General features: G+C 50.6%; 1 protein-coding gene across 2 annotated transcripts in view; it reads left to right on the top strand.

The window, feature by feature from the left end:
- The window catches only part of GSK3B (glycogen synthase kinase 3 beta), a 77,242-nt gene extending 63,431 nt beyond the window's left edge, over positions 1 to 13,811 (top strand). The window contains exons 8-11 of one of the 2 annotated variants that reach the window (XM_040422829.1): positions 349 to 444; positions 738 to 924; positions 2,111 to 2,209; positions 10,988 to 13,811. In XM_040422829.1, the coding sequence (XP_040278763.1) occupies positions 349 to 444; positions 738 to 924; positions 2,111 to 2,209; positions 10,988 to 11,055 (450 nt within the window). In that variant the 3' untranslated portion in view covers positions 11,056 to 13,811. Of the gene's footprint in view, positions 1 to 348; positions 445 to 719; positions 925 to 2,110; positions 2,210 to 10,987 lie in introns of both variants that reach the window. The other variant, XM_040422827.1, reaches the window with a different exon arrangement.
- Positions 13,812 to 20,035: the final 6,224 nt, after the last annotated feature.

Genomic DNA, 20,035 nt, shown 5'->3' with positions numbered 1-20,035 from the left:
AGAGAGATGGCTATAGGGAGTCTTTTCCGAGCCATGATTATACGGATCATATTGAAGATGTTGGGAGTGGTGGCGCACAGAGGAGTCTGGGTCTTGTCCTTTGTTCACGTACCGGTCATCTTGAATCCATTCCCCCTCATTGACCGGGATCCTCGTCTGCTGCTGCCGACCCCTTTTATCTCAGTCACCCGTCACCTCATCGGCGAAGGGGTGGGGGGAGGTCAGAACACTGAGATTTACTGTGGGGGAGGGGATTATTTGAGGTCACCCACATGCCGGTGGCACCTAGGTCCAGGTCACCCCACATTCCCATGTATTGTGTTGTAATCTGATTGTGTCTTGTTGCAGGTCCTGGGCACCCCAACACGGGAGCAGATCAGAGAAATGAACCCCAACTATACAGAGTTCAAGTTCCCTCAGATAAAGGCGCACCCCTGGACTAAGGTGAGCCCCCCGTACCAGCTGCCCCCGATCTGAGGTCTCTGGCGGAGTCTGGGAAAGACTGGGTCAAGGAGAGAAGAGCAATGAGCCTGCAGTGCATGTGGGGGGATATCTGGGGAGGAGATGGGGTGTGACCTTTAACCTTTGCAGTCTCCCCCCTTCTCATTGACTTCCCCATCATTACCTTTCCTGCCCTCCCCCCTCCATCTCATCTGCTCCATGACGAGGATTCACAAGCCGCACACTCAGTCAGATCTATTTCTTTTTTATTTTTAAAGGGTTATGTCTTTTTGCAGGTTTTTAGAGCTCGGACTCCCCCAGAGGCCATTGCACTGTGCAGCCGGCTGCTGGAATACACACCCACCGCCCGCCTCACCCCGCTGGATGCCTGCGCCCACTCCTTCTTTGATGAGCTGCGAGACCCCAACCCCAAGCTTCCCAATGGCCGTGAATTCCCTGCACTATTTAACTTTACCACTCAAGGTAAGTACAAGGGCATAATGGAGTGCATTTAAAGGGAGAACGCACCCCTCGGTTTTTGGCGTGTGAGCCCAGCCCTAGCATCAGAATACTGCGCAATGGCCACCTTCCTTCCCAACCATTGTCACGTGTGAACATGCTCTGTGATCAGCCGACAATCGAGCAACTGCCATCTTTTATATGGGTAGACCTCTCCCCTGGCATTTTCAATCTCGCACCTGCGCTGTTATTTTGAGTACAGATGCAAATGCAGATGCCGACTGTGCATGCGCCACTCGTGTCCTGATACACCCCGAAGTGTAGCAGCACGTGCACAGTCGGCATCTGCATTTGCATCGGTACTCAAAATAACAGCGCAGGTGCGAGATTGAAAGGGCCAGGGGAGAGGTCTACCCATATAAAAGATGGCAGTTGCTCGATTGTCGGTTGATCACAGAGCATGTTCACACGTGACAATGGTTGGGAAGGAAGGTGACAGGACCAAGCAAGACTCCAGAGCTGCACTCACTATTCTGCTGGTGCAGTCACTGTGTACATACATTACTTATCCTGTACTGATCCTGAGTTACATCCTGTATTCTACTCCAGAGCTGCACTCACTATTCTGCTGGTGCAGTCACTGTGTACATACATTACTTATCCTGTACTGATCCAGAGTCACATCCTGTATTATACTCCAGAGCTGCTCTCACTATTCTGCCGGTGGAGCCCTGCGTTTCCCCCTGTGCTGCTGGAGGATTTGATGTGACGAGGCGTGCACCTCGGCGGTCTGTGCTCCAGGCCCTGATTTACTTGTTTTTCTCTTATTTTCCTACTTTGTGGTAAACTTGCTGGAGCTGAAGTCCCGGCCCCCGTCACTTCCCCTCCCACCCTAGTGATGAGGACGGTGTAAATGAGCCCGTACAACAAAATATTGTTGCACTTGCGTTAAGTTGTTAAAGGGGGCTTTTTTTGTTTACTAGCAATGTTAGTAGATGACCCCCGCTGTGTACATACTAAGGGCCCCCTTCCAGGTCTCACATTTCTGACTCATTTGTCTGATTTGCTTCATTATCTACTTTTCGGACGGATGTAGTTTTAGGGCCGATGCAGAACGGTAAAGGTTCACGGACTTTCCAGCCGCCCTCTAGCCGTTCGGGGTCTGTATCGTTGCTGCCTTTTCTGACCTATTCTTTTCTCTCCTTTGCAGAACTGTCCAGTAACCCTTCCCTATCGTCTATCCTGATCCCAGCCCACGCTCGGAACCAAGCCTCTGTGTCCACCCCCACAAATGCCACAGCGACATCAGGTGAGTCCGCGTGCCCCGTGGTACTGAGTGGTGGTCTGTCGGATCTCCTCCTGATGTATGTGGGTGATGGTCGTGGATTTAGCAGTAGGGGAACAGATCCTGCCTTGTTTGTGGGGCCGTATAAGTGACTGCCCAGCTCTCCCAGGTTCCTGAAGGTTCCCTGTAAACCAGGGGTCCACATACCTGGGTCTGCAGTCAGGTGAAGGTCCGAGCTGAATGCCAACAGTAAAGATGATGCCCCCATTAGTGCCCCCAGTCAGAATAATGCCCCCATCTCTGCTTTTGCAAAAAAATAAAGTAAAAAAAAGCGCTCCCCTCCTTCATTTTCTCGCGCCACGGTGAAAGCCCCCTGCTGACTGGAAGCTGAGGGGAGGACCGGCGCTGCAGTGTGATGGCGTCTCCCGGGTCCTGTGCTCCAGTCAGCCGTGAGCGTTTCCTACAGTGTGCCCTCTGCAAGGGGCCCGCGTCCAATAATGGGGAATGTGGAACCTCCAGCAGCAGGTAAGTGTCCTTTTTGAAGCTCCCTTACGGTGCCGCTGCTGCAGGAGAGAAGGGACTGAGCCGCTGAGAGAGACTGCTTCCATCACGTGCAGGCGCCGGGTGAAAGCGCTGAGAGAGACATGTCCTGGTGCCTGCATGGGGGCAGGAGCTTGTTCCCCAGAGGTTTCCGGCGCATTCTAAGATTAGGAAGCGGCCTAAAGTGCTGCTTCCTATGGAAGGGATGACAGGGGTCCGGACAGCTAGCGTCCGCGGTCCGTATTTTGAACGCAGTCTGCCAGTTGAGTACTCCTACTATAAACCATAGAGCATTTTGGGGGGTCTGAGCACTTTTCGTAGGTCAGGCGATAGACCTCCATTCTTCCTCAGACCCCTAAGCTCCATTAGACCTCCATTCCTCCTCAGACCCCTAAGCTCCATCAGACGTCCATTAGACCTCCATTCCTCCTCAGACCCCTAAGCTCCATCAGACGTCCATTAGACCTCCATTCCTCCTCTGAGCCCTAAGCTCCATCAGACGTCCATTAGACCTCCATTCCTCCTCTGAGCCCTAAGCTCGATTAGACCTCCATTCTCCCTCTGAGCCCTAAGTTCCATCAGACGTCCATTAGACCTCCATTCCTCCTCTGAGCCCTAAGCTCCATTAGACCTCCATTCCTCCTCTGAGCCCTAAGCTCCATTAGACCTCCATTCCTCCTCTGAGCCCTAAGCTCCATTAGACCTCCATTCCTCCTCTGAGCCCTAAGGTCCATCAGACGTCCATTAGACCTCCATTCCTCCTCAGACCCCTAAGCTCCATTAGACCTCCATTCCTCTGAGCCCTAAGCTCCATTAGACCTCCATTCCTCCTCTGAGCCCTAAGCTCCATCAGACGTCCATTAGACCTCCATTCCTCCTCAGACCCCTAAGCTCCATTAGACCTCCATTCCTCTGAGCCCTAAGCTCCATTAGACCTCCATTCCTCCTCTGAGCCCTAAGCTCCATCAGACGTCCATTAGACCTCCATTCCTCCTCAGACCCCTAAGCTCCATTAGACCTCCATTCCTCTGAGCCCTAAGCTCCATTAGACCTCCATTCCTCCTCAGACCCCTAAGCTCCATCAGACGTCCATTAGACCTCCATTCCTCCTCAGACCCCTAAGCTCCATTAGACCTCCATTCCTCTGAGCCCTAAGCTCCATTAGACCTCCATTCCTCTGAGCCCTAAGCTCCATTAGACCTCCATTCCTCTGAGCCCTAAGCTCCATTAGACCTCCATTCCTCTGAGCCCTAAGCTCCATTAGACCTCCATTCCTCCTCTGAGCCCTAAGCTCTATTAGACCTCCATTCCTCCTCAGACCCCTAAGCTCCATCAGACGTCCATTAGACCTCCATTCCTCCTCAGACCCCTAAGCTCCATCAGACGTCCATTAGACCTCCATTCCTCCTCTGAGCCCTAAGCTCCATCAGACGTCCATTAGACCTCCATTCCTCCTCAGACCCCTAAGCTCCATTAGACCTCCATTCCTCCTCAGACCCCTAAGCTCCATCAGACGTCCATTAGACTTCCTCTGACCCCAAGCTCCATTAGACCTCAGATCAGACCCCTGAGCCCATTAGGCCACCATTTCTTGTCAGATCAGACCCCTCATGCTCCATCAGACCCCCCCCCCTCCCCATTCCTTCTCAGATCAGACCCCAAAGCTCCATCAAACCAAAAAAATAATAAGAAATGAACTTACCTCTCCTGCTCCGGAGGATGCTGACACTCTCCTCTCCCTGGCTTCTGCCATCCTAGCGCTGCACTGTGACCTGATGTCGTCTGGAAGAAGACCAGGGTTCAGTGAGTACAGCCAGGACACCACTACACTCACCGCTCCTTCATACTGAAGACCGCTTCCAGAATGTCATTAGTATTTGCTCCATAAGGCGCATTGCCGCAGTATGTCTCATGGAGCGAAAATACGGTATATCTGTGCTCATTCTGGGGTTTGAAGTCGAGGAGGCGGTTCTGTCAGTGATTGACAGCTGACTCTGTATGCACACTTATAGAGGGAAGGCTGTCAGTCCCTGATAGGACCGCCTCCTCATAGAGGGAAGGCTGTCAGTCACTGATAGGACCTCCTCATAGAGGGAAGGCTGTCAATCACTGATAGGACCTCCTCCTCATAGAGGGAAGGCTGTCAGTCACTGATAGGACCTCCTCCTCCTCATAGAGGGAAGGCTGTCAGTCACTGATAGGACCTCCTCCTCATAGAGGGAAGGCTGTCAGTCACTGATAGGACCTCCTCCTCATAGAGGGAAGGCTGTCAGTCACTGATAGGACCTCCTCATAGAGGGAAGGCTGTCAGTCCCTGATAGGACCTCCTCCTCATAGAGGGAAGTCTGTCAGTCACTGATAGGACCTCCTCCTCATAGAGGGAAGGCTGTCAGTCACTGATAGGACCACCTCCTCATAGAGGGAAGGCTGTCAGTCACTGATAGGACCTCCTCCTCATAGAGGGAAGGCTGTCAGTCACTGATAGGACCTCCTCCTCATAGAGGGAAGGATGTCATCACTGATAGGACCTCCTCCTCATAGAGGGAAGGATGTCAGTCACTGATAGGACCTCCTCCTCATAGAGGGAAGGCTGTCAGTCACTGATAGGACCTCCTCCTCATAGAGGGAAGGCTGTCAGTCCCTGATAGGACCGTCTCCTCATAGAGGGAAGGCTGTCAATTACTGATAGGACCTCCTCCTCATAGAGGGAAGGCTGTCAGTCACTGATAGGACCTCCTCCTCATAGAGGGAAGGCTGTCAGTCCCTGATAGGACCGTCTCCTCATAGAGGGAAGGCTGTCAATTACTGATAGGACCTCCTCATAGAGGGAAGGCTGTCAGTCACTGATAGGACCGCCTCCTCATAGAGGGAAGGCTGTCAGTCCCTGATAGGACCTCCTCCTCATAGAGGGCAGGCTGTCAGTCACTGATAGGACCTCCTCCTCATAGAGGGAAGGCTGTCAGTCACTGATAGGACCGCCTCCTCATAGAGGGAAGGCTGTCAGTCACTGATAGGACCGCCTCCTCATAGAGGGAAGGCTGTCAGTCCCTGATAGGACCTCCTCCTCATAGAGGGCAGGCTGTCAGTCACTGATAGGACCTCCTCCTCATAGCGGGCAGGCTGTCAGTCACTAATAGGACCTCCTCCTCATAGAGGGCAGGCTGTCAGTCACTGATAGGACCTCCTCCTCATAGAGGGAAGGCTGTCAGTCACTGATAGGACCGCCTCCTCATAGAGGGAAGGCTGTCAGTCACTGATAGGACCTCCTCCTCATAGAGGGCAGGCTGTCAGTCACTGATAGGACCTCCTCCTCATAGAGGGCAGGCTGTCAGTCACTAATAGGACCTCCTCCTCATAGAGGGCAGGCTGTCAGTCACTGATAGGACCTCCTCCTCATAGAGGGAAGGCTGTCAGTCACTGATAGGACCTTCTCCTCATAGAGGGAAGGCTGTCAGTCACTGATAGGACCTCCTCCTCATAGAGGGAAGGCTGGCAGTCACTGATAGGACCTCCTCCTCATAGAGGGCAGGCTGTCAGTCACTGATAGGACCTCCTCCTCATAGAGGGCAGGCTGTCAGTCACTGATAGGACCTCCTCCTCATAGAGGGCAGGCTGTCAGTCACTGATAGGACCTTCTCCTCATAGAGGGCAGGCTGTCAGTCACTGATAGGACCTCCTCCTCATAGAGGGAAGGATGTCATCACTGATAGGACCTCCTCCTCATAGAGGGCAGGCTGTCAGTCACTAATAGGACCTCCTCCTCATAGAGGGCAGGCTGTCAGTCACTAATATGACCTCCTCCTCATAGAGGGCAGGCTGTCAGTCACTAATAGGACCTCCTCCTCATAGAGGGCAGGCTGTCAGTCACTGATAGGACCTCCTCCTCATAGAGGGCAGGCTGTCAGTCACTGATAGGACCTCCTCCTCATAGAGGGAAGGATGTCATCACTGATAGGACCTCCTCCTCATAGAGGGCAGGCTGTCAGTCACTAATAGGACCTCCTCCTCATAGAGGGCAGGCTGTCAGTCACTGATAGGACCTCCTCCTCATAGAGGGAAGGCTGTCAGTCACTGATAGGACCTTCTCCTCATAGAGGGAAGGCTGTCAGTCACTGATAGGACCTCCTCCTCATAGAGGGAAGGCTGGCAGTCACTGATAGGACCTCCTCCTCATAGAGGGCAGGCTGTCAGTCACTGATAGGACCTCCTCCTCATAGAGGGCAGGCTGTCAGTCACTGATAGGACCTTCTCCTCATAGAGGGCAGGCTGTCAGTCACTGATAGGACCTCCTCCTCATAGAGGGAAGGATGTCATCACTGATAGGACCTCCTCCTCATAGAGGGCAGGCTGTCAGTCACTAATAGGACCTCCTCCTCATAGAGGGCAGGCTGTCAGTCACTAATAGGACCTCCTCCTCATAGAGGGCAGGCTGTCAGTCACTAATAGGACCTCCTCCTCATAGAGGGCAGGCTGTCAGTCACTGATAGGACCTCCTCCTCATAGAGGGAAGGATGTCATCACTGATAGGACCTCCTCCTCATAGAGGGCAGGCTGTCAGTCACTAATAGGACCTCCTCCTCATAGAGGGCAGGCTGTCAGTCACTGATAGGACCTCCTCCTCATAGAGGGCAGGCTGTCAGTCACTGATAGGACCTTCTCCTCATAGAGGGCAGGCTGTCAGTCACTAATAGGACCTCCTCCTCATAGAGGGCAGGCTGTCAGTCACTGATAGGACCTCCTCTGTGACTTTAAAGCAATGAGCAAGAAATGAGTGAAACTTTTTGCAATCTGCTCCTCTCCTCCTGCTCTATAACCTGCTGCCCTCAGCTCAGACACCATGATCGGTGTGCCAGGTTCCCTGCGGGACATATTAGGTGCCAAAATTAAATAAAATAAAAATACAAATAAAAGAAGTCCACGCCAACTAAAACTATCGTCATTATCGCCCTTCTCTCAGAACTATTGATATGATTTATCAAAATGAGCCTCACAAAAGAGGGAGCCCATTTTAATAATTTATTTTGGTGTCACATTGCATATTTAACCCCTTCCTGACCAGCGCCGTACTAGCTGTCCGGCTCTTTAAAGATGGCGTCCGCTCCTGACCGCAGCACATGGCTACGGGGTGCCTGTATCATACAGCAGACACCTGCGGCTCATGTTCGCTAGCGGCATTGCTGCTGGTTGCGGACATTTAATACTTGAGATGCCGTGGTCAACTCTGACCGCACCATCTCGGCACGCGCAAACCCAGAACTCGCTCCAGCGGCGATCGGAGGAGCCTGTATGTAGCCGCCTCTGTCATAGAGAATGGGAAACGAGTACTTTTCTCAGACTGCACAGCTAATGCGCTGGGGCCTGTGACATTACCCGTCCGATTGCTGCTTGTACTTCCCTATGGGAACGATTAAAAAAAAAAGTTAAAAAAAAAAGTTAAAAAAATAATAAAAATGTAAAAAATATTTTTAAAGAATTCAAATCCAAATGTAAAAAAATGAAAACTCCATAATGGGTATCGCTATGTGCGAAAACACCCATACTATCCAAATATATAAATATTTTCCCTTTACAGGGGGAAAAAAAATAAGTCAAAATGTCCGATTCGCCATTTTTGGTTGCTTTATTTCCCACAAAAAATTTAATGAAAAGTGATCAAAAAGTCATACACGCCCCAGAATGGTATCAATGAAAAGTACAGATCGCCCCGCGGAGCTCTGACACCGCTCCGTACACATTACAAAAAAGTTATAGGGGTCAGGACATGGTGAAGAAAAAATAAAACAGATTTTTTTTTTCTAAGGTTTTTATTATTTCGTCAGTATCAAAACGCAAGAAAAACTATACGTATAAGGTATCGCTGGATTCGTACAGACCTATAGAATGAACGTAACTGGTTAGTTTTATCGCATATCGAACGTTGTAAAAAAAAAAAAAACGTAATCCTGTGTCGAAAATTTTATTTTTCTCATAAATTACAATTTATTTCCTGTTCCCACTACATCATATGCCAATCAGCCGATAAAGCAATCACTCGGGTGAAAGACGTCCGATTATCGTCAGCACATCTCCCGGTGTAATCCCTGCTACCAATAATCAGTGAGGCAGGAACGACTGCGGCAGCGATCATTCCTCCCCATCCACTTTGGATTGGTCTGTGTAACAGGCCGGTGCAAACTAGCGCTGAGTGACCTATTTTTGTGACCCCTTGAAATACAGCAATATGACAACACGGCCCCCAGACCTAAAAAGGTGGTGCACCCCTGGTCTGTTTCTGTGCCAGCGTTTTTGGTGGTTTAGGCCTCATGCACACGACCGTATTTTTTCACGGTCCACAAAACGGGGTTTTGTTTTTCCGTGATCCGTGACCGTTTTTTCGTCCGTGGGTCTTCCTTGATTTTTTGGAGGATCCACGGACATGAAAAAACAGTCGTTTTGGTGTCCGCCTGGCTGTGCAGAGCCAAACGGATCCGTCCTAATTTACAATGCAAGTCAATGTGGACGGATCCGTTTGACGTTGACACAATATGGAGCAATTTCAAACGGATCCGTCCCCCATTGACTTTCAATGTAAAGTCAGGAGTTAATATACCATAGGATCAGAGTTTTCTCCAATCCAATGGTATATTTTAACTTGAAGCGTCCCCATAACCATGGGAACGCCTCTATGTTAGAATATACTGTCGGATATGAGATAGATCGTGAAACCTCATTTCCGACAGTATATTCTAACACAGAGGCGTTCCCATGGTGATGGGGACGCTTCTAGTTAGAATATACTGAGAACTGTGTACATGACTGCCCCCTGCTGCCTGGCAGCACCCGATCTCTTACAGGGGGCTGTGATCTGCACAATTAACCCCTCAGGTGCCGCACCTGAAGGGGTTAATTGTACGTATCATAGCCCCCTATAAGAGATCAGGGGCTGCCAGGCAGCAGGGGGCAGACCCCCCTCCCTCCCCAGTTTGAATATCATTGGTGGCCAGTGTGCGGCCTCCGTCGGCCCCCCCCTCTATTGTAATATCATTGGTGGCCAGTGTGCGGCCTCCGTCGGCCCCCCCTCCCTCCCTTTATTGTAATATCATTGGTGGCCAGTGTGCGGCCTCCGTCGGCCCCCCTCTATTGTAATATCATTGTGGGTGTGACCTCTCCTCCCCCGCCCCGGTGTCTTGTGGGTGTGACCTCTCCTCCCCCGCCCCGGTGTCTTGTGGGTGTGACCTCTCCTCCCCCGCCCCGGTGTCTTGTGGGTGTGACCTCTCCTCCCCCGCCCCGGTGTCTTGTGGGTGTGACCTCTCCTCCCCCTCTATTGTAATATCATTGTGGGTGTGACCTCTCCTCCCCCGGTGTCTTGTGGGTGTGACCTCTCCTCCCCCGCCCCGGTGTCTTGTGGGTGTGACCTCTCCTCCCCCGCCCCGGTGTCTTGTGGGTGTGACCTCTCCTCCCCCGCCCCGGTGTCTTGTGGGTGTGACCTCTCCTCCCCCGCCCCGGTGTCTTGTGGGTGTGACCTCTCCTCCCCCGCCCCGGTGTCTTGTGGGTGTGACCTCTCCTCCCCCCACCCCGGTGTCTTGTGGGTGTGACCTCTCCTCCCCCGCCCCGGTGTCTTGTGGGTGTGACCTCTCCTCCCCCGCCCCGGTGTCTTGTGGGTGTGACCTCTCCTCCCCCGCCCCGGTGTCTTGTGGGTGTGACCTCTCCTCCCCCGGTGTCTTGTGGGTGTGACCTCTCCTCCCCCGCCCCGGTGTCTTGTGGGTGTGACCTCTCCTCCCCCGCCCCGGTGTCTTGTGGGTGTGACCTCTCCTCCCCCGCCCCGGTGTCTTGTGGGTGTGACCTCTCCTCCCCCGCCCCGGTGTCTTGTGGGTGTGACCTCCCCTCCCCCGCCCCGGTGTCTTGTGGGTGTGACCTCTCCTCCCCCCACCCCGGTGTCTTGTGGGTGTGACCTCTCCTCCCCCGCCCCGGTGTCTTGTGGGTGTGACCTCTCCTCCCCCGCCCCGGTGTCTTGTGGGTGTGACCTCTCCTCCCCCGCCCCGGGGTCTTGTGGGTGTGACCTCTCCTCCCCCGCCCCGGTGTCTTGTGGGTGTGACCTCTCCTCCCCCCACCCCGGTGTCTTGTGGGTGTGACCTCTCCTCCCCCCACCCCGGTGTCTTGTGGGTGTGACCTCTCCTCCCCCCACCCCGGTGTCTTGTGGGTCTGACCTCTCCTCGCGCCCTTGTCTCGTGGATCGGATTTTTAATCTTTTTATGTTCATTTCCCTCCATTGTTCCCATTTAGACTCGAACCCCGGGGACCGCGGACCGACCAACAACGCAGCCTCCGCCTCGGCCTCCAACTCCACCTGAGCCAATTATCGCAGCATGTTCCGCGCACGGACAAGAAGGAAACGGGCAAAGTAGCAAGAGGGTGGGGAAAGAGAGAGGGGTAGCACTCACCCGGTGTCCCGGACTCTGCCACCAAACACTGGCCACATTTATCAAGAAAAAGAAAAAAAATATATATATATACATAAACTGTAAAGGAAGCGCCATCCATGTGGATTTTAGTGGTTCAGTTTTTTATTATAATTATTATTATTGTTATTTAACCTTGTAAAATATCTATAAATATCGCAGGATTTTTTTTTTTTTCTGTAATTTTATTTTTTTGGGTTTTTATTTTTTTTAAATCTCACTCCATCGGAGTTTTCTTGCTGAGGGGGCGTGTCCTCCTCCCCTCCCCCTCACTGGCCCCAGCAGAGGACGGCTCGTCGCTCCTCGGGCCCTTGTCTGTTACTGTGGCTTTTATTTCACTGTACGTCGTGCGGTCAGCGGGGGAAGGGCGGCTCCTCCCTTCATTGCACCGGATTGAATCTCGGAGTGCCTTATTGTATGAGACCCGTGACCGCCCCGCCGCGCACAGCGCCCCCTGGTGACGCCCTCTTTCTGTTTTCTCCTCCATGGTTCTTAGTTTTATTACTTTCCTGTTGTAAGTTTTTTGCCTGATGTTCTGGAGGAGGGGGGGGGCGACGTGTATGTGGCTTCTGATTGGCTCTTTTTTGGCCTCTGTTATTGGTTGGCTCAGATGAAAGGGAGGGGCTTCACTATGTAATAAGGACATTATACCTCCACATCGTTCTGCTACACCCATGGGCATTAACTCTGCTTGCTGGACTAGTGTTACCCCTCGGCACAGGAGAGTGGCCATTAACCTTTTCACTGCTGGGGATGGGGACGACGACGACGACGACTGTGCACATCAATGTACCTGCTGGACAAAGTGGCCTCGCTGTGCGGGTTGGGGGTCACTGTCCCCTCATTCGGCACGGACCTGTGATGGGTGGGGGCACATCGCGGCTGATTTCGGTTTATTTCCCGCTATCCTTGGTGTTAGTGCGCTCTGCCCCCGTCTCTTGGGTATGAGGCACCAGCTACCTCACTGAGGCCACCCATGAGTTGTCGTCCACATGGTGGCGCTCTGCAGCTGCGGTACATTTCCATAGGGTGGAGCGTCCTCCGTTCTCATGAAGGTGTAAAGCAGCTGCTCCGAGGGTTAGTCTCTGGCTGGGGCGGTATTAGTAGCCTGTCTTATTCTCTACTCACAGCCAGAGCTGCAGCCACACGGGGCTGGTTCCCATTTGCACTCAGGTTGCCCTTGCCGCGCTTGCACTGAGCATGTTCTGCCAATGTGGGCAGCTTAATAATGACACCAGGCATGGGGTGTTATAATACAGTGCACTGCAGGCCGTGTCTGTCCGCACAGTGCTGACGAATTCCAAGTGGCAGCCAGCGGATTTGTGAATGCAGCTTTGGATGTGATTGGAGTATGAGGCATGATTTAACCTGTGAAATGCTGAGGAGCGTTAGATCAGTACAGATCCCCATCCCATCTGTATGCACTATGCCGCTACACCCCCCCCCCCCCCCTCCCCAGTGAAACAGGTACCTGTCCCCCCCATCAGCCATGAAGAGGTTAAAGAGGAGCTGTCCCCTCTCTGGCCATGTGGAAGTGACTTCTTGTGTTCCCCATCTAATACTATCTCTCATGACTATTTGGCGCTGTTCCTCTATTATTCCTGGTAGAGGTTTATGGATAAAGGTACTGATGGGTGTTACCCAGTTGGGCGGCTGTCATTGTATGGTCTGACACTGACGACACTGATTGGACCCCCCCCCCCCCAAATCTGGTAACACCCAGTTGTCCAGTTATTAATAAACTTCTAGTAGGAATAATTCAGGACTAGGACATCGGTGATGAGAATAGAGGCTCCAGAATTGTTATTACAAGGGGAATGCAAGTGACACGGCCACGGCAGGAGGGGAGACGGGTTCCCTTTAAGTGGCCGCTGTTTTTTTTTTTTTTTTTTTTTAAATCACTTTCCCCCCCACAATCACGTATGCGATGTCCCCAATAAAAGCACAGTGCATGCATCGGACGACCGGAAAGTTCCATGTCACGTCAGCATGGGGGGGAGGGGTTGGTGAGGATGAGGCCATGGTGTCCGCTCTTTGTATTATTTTTTTTATTTTTTCTTAATCGCGTGCAAAAAATGCAATAATTTTATTTTAATTTTTTTTTAAATTCTTATTCTGAAGTCTTACCTGACGCGAGTTGGAAAGGGACGTGACCGGCATCGTGCTCCAGAATGTCGCCTACAGCTGTGACTTCGTCTCTATAGATGATTATATATACACACATACATATATATATATTTTTTTTTTTCTTGCTTTGCCTGTAATATCGCTTCAGTGTGTGGTTTCTGATGGACGAGTTGGCGAACAGCCTTCAATCGGCTGCGAAGAGTCCATTATGATTATACGTGTAGAAAAAAAGAAAATTAAAAAAAAACCTAAAGTTTCCAGCTGGCAGCGGTTACTCCGAGATCTGCATCCACGGGCTGAGGACATTACTACTACTTGAACGCCTCTGTGACTGAAATCCACCAACCTTGTGTGTTCGGCCCTCGGCGCGGTCACGTTCTACATATATCTTTTATTTTCTGATGTCCGCCCCCCTCCCCCTCCCTTCCCTCTTTGTAAATACGTTTTGTTCTGTGTGACACAATTCCGGAGATAGTTACCTGGTATCTGTAATTTGCATTAAATAAAAAAAAGTAGGTTTAGTCTGGAAATGAAATAATAAAAAAAAAAAAAATAGAAAAAAAAATAAAAATACTCAAAAAGAAATTTGAGAAAAAGCAACCCGGGAGTGAAGTGTTGCAGCAGCGCATGTCCATGTGTTGGGGGCGCACGTCATGGTCGTGTCTGTGTGAGGGGACGCGAGGTTTGGGTGTTTGTTTTATCATACTGCAGGGGCTCATCCCAATGGCGGCCGAGCATGCATGTGTACAGGCCGGGTGGAAAGTATACAGAACGTGCAGCTGCGCACACACACAGGTATTATGTATACTTTCCACCTTGGAAAGGCGCTCCAGTCACAGCCAGAGCTGCATTTAAAATTCTGCTCAGTGAACTTGGATAATGTCCATGCTGTGCTGAGGTCTCTTAACGACATATCATTGTGTTCCTATTGCTTCTACTACTACTCCCACCAGGCAGCAGAGAAGGCCCAAAAGCAAACGGGAAAGGGTGTAACCGCTGCATCTCACACAGAGGAATATCAACTGCTGCTTTGGATGTGACTGGAGCGTGGAGACATGATGTTGCCCTACAGATTGGAGTCCTGATTCTGGAAACCTCTGCGGATGATTGGGGTTGTCTCTGACTGCTCAGTACGACTGAGGACTCCCAGGAGTCATGGAGGCCGCGACATGATCTGCCTCCTGCACAGCAGCTGGTCATGGTCTTAAAGGAATTCTCCACAATGATGTTCTGTCCATAGAACCAGTGTATGAATGCTGGGGATTGCGGACAGCATACGGCCGTCTGAATGAGCCCTAAGAGTTAAAGACCCTTTAAGGTTATCGCTAATGTGTTTGTGGGTCGGCCCATCGATGCGAACGAGGATCAGAACTTGTAGGACATGATTCACGTGTCCCCTGCATCTCCCACAATCCGAACAAATGATTATATTGTTTCCTCCTTCACAAAGGATGGGTATAATTATTAGATCGGTGGGGGTCCTAGAGCTGGGACCCCCACCGATCACATAGAAATGAATGGAATGGCTGCCCCATTTTGGGAGGCTCTATGAGGCACGGGTCCCCTGTTCTCGTGATCCGTGTCTAATAGTTTTTCCTATACATAGGATGGGGGGTAACAATATAATCGGAAGACCCCTTTAACTGATTCTTTTGATGAAATTGAAGTGCAAAAAATAGAAAGGTCGGATTATTGCTGCAGATAAGTAAATGCTTACAGGTCTCGGACTCACCACATGAGGGCCTAAAAGGGATTCCACCGCTGTGCTATAAAAAGGCTCTCAGAGGACACTTTTGGGCAGTGTACCTCTTGGTGAGAGCTTGTTGACTGCTAGACATTCCTCTTAAGGCACGTTGCCCAATTGACAGACTTTGAGGCCCCTTTCACACGAGCGAGGTGCAAATACGTGACGTGAACGCATAGCTCCAAGACTAAATCCGGACCCATTCATTTCAATGGGTCCGTGTACATGAGCGAGTTTTTTTTCACGTATCAGTTCTGCGTTGCGTGAAACACACAGCACGTTCTATATTCTGTGTTTTTCACGCAGCCCTGGCCCCGTAGAAGTGAATGGGGCTTCAGTGAAAAACGCATCCGCAAGCAAGTGCGTATGTGATGCGTTTTTCACTGATGGTTGTTAGGAGATGTTGTTTGTAAACCTTACGGTTTTTTTTTTTATCACACGTGTGAAAAACGCATTGCACCCGTGCGCATAAAACTGAATGCAGTTGCAGACAAAACTGACTGAACTTGCTTGCAAAATGGTGCGAGTTTCACTAAACGCATCCGGAGCCGATCCGTCACGCTCGTGTGAAAGAGGCCTGAGAACGCGTGCATACGTGGAATGAATTGCCCACCACTTAGCCCGTTCTGCCCTAGATGTTGGGAGCAGTAGTTGTATGAGTGCATGCAGACACCAGTAGAGAGGATTGACGAGCAGCTCCACGGTTGTGTTGTCCACCATCCAGACACTGGTGGCCCGTTCATTACACCCCGACTCTGTCCGGACCTATTCCAGGAGCTCAGCAGAAGGGAACTGGTGTCACGGCGCAGATGACATGTCCTGCCATGGACAGACCGCCACCATCACCTTCGTATTGCAGTGGTGGTGTATCCAGACTAGAGGCCGTATCTCATCTTGTATCCAGGCTAGAGGCCGTATCTCATCTTGTATCCAGGCTAGAGGCCGTATCTCATCTTGTATCCAGGCTAGATACTGTATCTCATCTTGTATCCAGGCTTGAGGCCGTATCTCATCTTGTATCCAGGCTTGAGACCGTATCTCATCTTGTATCCAGGGTAGAGGCCGTATCTCATCTTGTATCCAGGCTAGAGGCTGTATCTCATCTTGTATCCAGGCTAGAGGCCGTATCTCATCTTGTATCCAGGCTGGAGGCCGTATCTCATCTTGTATCCAGGCTAGAGGCCGTATCTCATCTTGTATCCAGGCTAGAGGCCGTATCTCATCTTGTATCCAGGCTAGAGGCCGTATCTCATCTTGTATCCAGGCTAGAGGCCGTATCTCATCTTCCATCCAGGTTAGAGGCCGTATCTCATCTTGTATCCAGGCTGGAGGCCGTATCTCATCTTGTATCCAGGCTGGAGGCCGTATCTCATCTTGTATCCAGGCTGGAGGCCGTATCTCATCTTGTATCCAGGCTGGAGGCCGTATCTCATCTTGTATCCAGGCTGGAGGCCGTATCTCATCTTGTATCCAGGCTTGAGGCCGTATCTCATCTTGTATCCAGGCTTGAGACCGTATCTCATCTTGTATCCAGGCTTGAGACCGTATCTCATCTTGTATCCAGGGTAGAGGCCGTATCTCATCTTGTATCCAGGGTAGAGGCCGTATCTCATCTTGTATACAGGCTAGAGGCCGTATCTCATCTTGTATACAGGCTAGATACTGTATCTCATCTTGTATCCAGGCTTGAGGCCGTATCTCATCTTGTATCCAGGCTTGAGACCGTATCTCATCTTGTATCCAGGGTAGAGGCCGTATCTCATCTTGTATCCAGGCTAGAGGTCGTATCTCATCTTGTATCCAGGCTGGAGGCCGTATCTCATCTTGTATCCAGGCTGGAGGCCGTATCTCATCTTGTATCCAGGCTGGAGGCCGTATCTCATCTTGTATCCAGGCTAGAGGCCGTATCTCATCTTGTATCCAGGCTAGAGGCCGTATCTCATCTTGTATCCAGGCTAGAGGCCGTATCTCATCTTGTATCCAGGCTAGAGGCCGTATCTCATCTTGTATCCAGGCTAGAGGCCGTATCTCATCTATTATCCAGGCTAGAGGCCGTATCTCATCTTGTATCCAGGCTAGAGGCCGTATCTTATCTTTTATGCAGGGTAGAGGCCGTATCTCATCTTGTATCCAGGTTGGAGGCCGTATCTCATCTTGTATCCAGGCTGGAGGCCGTATCTCATCTTGTATCCAGGCTAGAGGCCGTATCTCATCTTGTATCCAGGCTAAAGGCCGTATCTCATCTTGTATCCAGGCTAGAGGCCGTATCTCATCTTGTATCCAGGCTAGAGGAAGTATCTCATCTTGTATTCAGGCTAGAGGAAGTATCTCATCTTGTATCCAGGCTAGAGGCCGTATCTCATCTTGTATCCAGGCTAGAGGCCGTATCTCATCTTGTATCCAGGCTAGAGGCCGTATCTCATCTTGTATCCAGGCTAGAGGCCGTATCTCATCTTGTATCCAGGCTAGAGGCCGTATCTCATCTTGTATCCAGGCTAGAGGCCGTATCTCATCTTCCATCCAGGTTAGAGGCCGTATCTCATCTTCCGTCCAGGTTAGAGGCCGTATCTCATCTTGTGTCCAGGCTGGAGGCCGTATCTCATCTTGTGTCCAGGCTGGAGGCCGTATCTCATCTTGTGTCCAGGCTGGAGGCCGTATCTCATCTTGTGTCCAGGCTGGAGGCCGTATCTCATCTTGTATCCAGGCTAGAGGAAGTATCTCATCTTGTATCCAGGCTAGAGGAAGTATCTCATCTTGTATCCAGGCTAGAGGCCGTATCTCATCTTGTATCCAGGCTAGAGGCCGTATCTCATCTTGTATCCAGGCTAGAGGCCGTATCTCATCTTGTATCCAGGCTAGAGGCCGTATCTCATCTTCCATCCAGGTTAGAGGCCGTATCTCATCTTGTATCCAGGTTGGAGGCCGTATCTCATCTTGTATCCAGGCTGGAGGCCGTATCTCATCTTGTATCCAGGCTGGAGGCCGTATCTCATCTTGTATCCAGGCTGGAGGCCGTATCTCATCTTGTATCCAGGCTGGAGGCCGTATCTCATCTTGTATCCAGGCTGGAGGCCGTATCTCATCTTGTATCCAGGCTGGAGGCCGTATCTCATCTTGTATCCAGGCTGGAGGCCGTATCTCATCTTGTATCCAGGCTGGAGGCCGTATCTCATCTTGTATCCAGGCTAGAGGCCGTATCTCATCTTGTATCCAGGCTAGAGGCCGTATCTCATCTTGTATCCAGGCTAGAGGCCGTATCTCATCTTGTATCCAGGCTAGAGGCCGTATCTCATCTTGTATCCAGGCTAGAGGAAGTATCTCATCTTGTATTCAGGCTAGAGGAAGTATCTCATCTTGTATCCAGGCTAGAGGCCGTATCTCATCTTGTATCCAGGCTAGAGGCCGTATCTCATCTTGTATCCAGGCTAGAGGCCGTATCTCATCTTGTATCCAGGCTGGAGGCCGTATCTCATCTTGTGTCCAGGCTGGAGGCCGTATCTCATCTTGTGTCCAGGCTGGAGGCCGTATCTCATCTTGTGTCCAGGCTGGAGGCCGTATCTCATCTTGTGTCCAGGCTGGAGGCCGTATCTCATCTTATATCCAGGCTGGAGGCCGTATCTCATCTTGTGTCCAGGCTAGAGGCCGTATCTCATCTTGTGTCCAGGCTAGAGGCCGTATCTCATCTTGTATCCAGGCTAGAGGCCGTATCTTATCTTGTATCCAGGATATAAGTCACACAAGTATGTAGACAGAACTCCGAGATAATGATGAAAAATACCTGGTAGTTTATTTCATTTCAGCCGGACACAGTGGTGCACAAATCTCAACGTTTCGGCTATCATAGGCCCTTCATCAGGCGTTACCAGCTATAGGTCTTCAGGTGGAGCCTAAGAACATAATCCAGACGTGCGCCCAACTTTGCCAGTATCTGAAAGAGTGCTGTGGTCTATTAGTTTTGCAATTCCTCTAATATAAGATCTTCCATTTATCATCATCACAGAGAAACCTTCATCCCAACAACACTTTCTTGTGCAGGATTTTCATTGATCAGTGTATTTTGAGATGGCAGCAACCTGTGTCCTCCAGTCACCTTCAGAGCTGCATTTCTTCTGACATTCCAGCAGGAGCAGTAGAGAGCTGAGAATGGCGGCATTACAATTGCATCGCTGGATATTACTGGAGCAGTGACTTTACAGGCAAATAGAGAAACTATTAATACTAAGAATGAAACCTAACAAATACCTGAGAAGTGGTACTGTGCAGCGTATATATATACAGGACAGAGAAGTGGTACTGTGCAGCGTATATATATACAGGACAGAGAAGTGGTACTGTGCAGCGTATATATATACAGGACAGAGAAGTGGTACTGTGCAGCGTATATATATATATATATACAGGACAGGAGAAGTGGTACTGTGCAGCGTATATATATATATATATACAGGACAGGAGAAGTGGTACTGTGCAGCGTATAAATATATGTACAGGACAGGAGAAGTGGTACTGTGCAGCGTATATATATACAGGACAGAGAAGTGGTACTGTGCAGCGTATATATATATATATACAGGACAGGAGAAGTGGTACTGTGCAGCGTATATATATACAGGACAGAGAAGTGGTACTGTGCAGCGTATATATATATATACAGGACAGGAGAAGTGGTACTGTGCAGCGTATATATACAGGACAGGAGAAGTGGTACTGTGCAGCGTATATATATACAGGACAGAGAAGTGGTACTGTGCAGCGTATATATATACAGGACAGAGAAGTGGTACTGTGCAGCGTATATATATATATACAGGACAGGAGAAGTGGTACTGTGCAGCGTATAAATATATGTACAGGACAGGAGAAGTGGTACTGTGCAGCGTATATATATACAGGACAGAGAAGTGGTACTGTGCAGCGTATATATATATACAGGACAGGAGAAGTGGTACTGTGAGGCGTATAAATATATGTACAGGACAGGAGAAGTGGTACTGTGCAGCG

The sequence above is a fragment of the Bufo bufo genome, chromosome 3 (genome assembly GCF_905171765.1).
Source record: "Bufo bufo chromosome 3, aBufBuf1.1, whole genome shotgun sequence".
Taxonomy (NCBI): Eukaryota; Metazoa; Chordata; class Amphibia; order Anura; family Bufonidae; genus Bufo; species Bufo bufo.
This window is presented reverse-complemented; position numbering and strand designations above follow the sequence as displayed.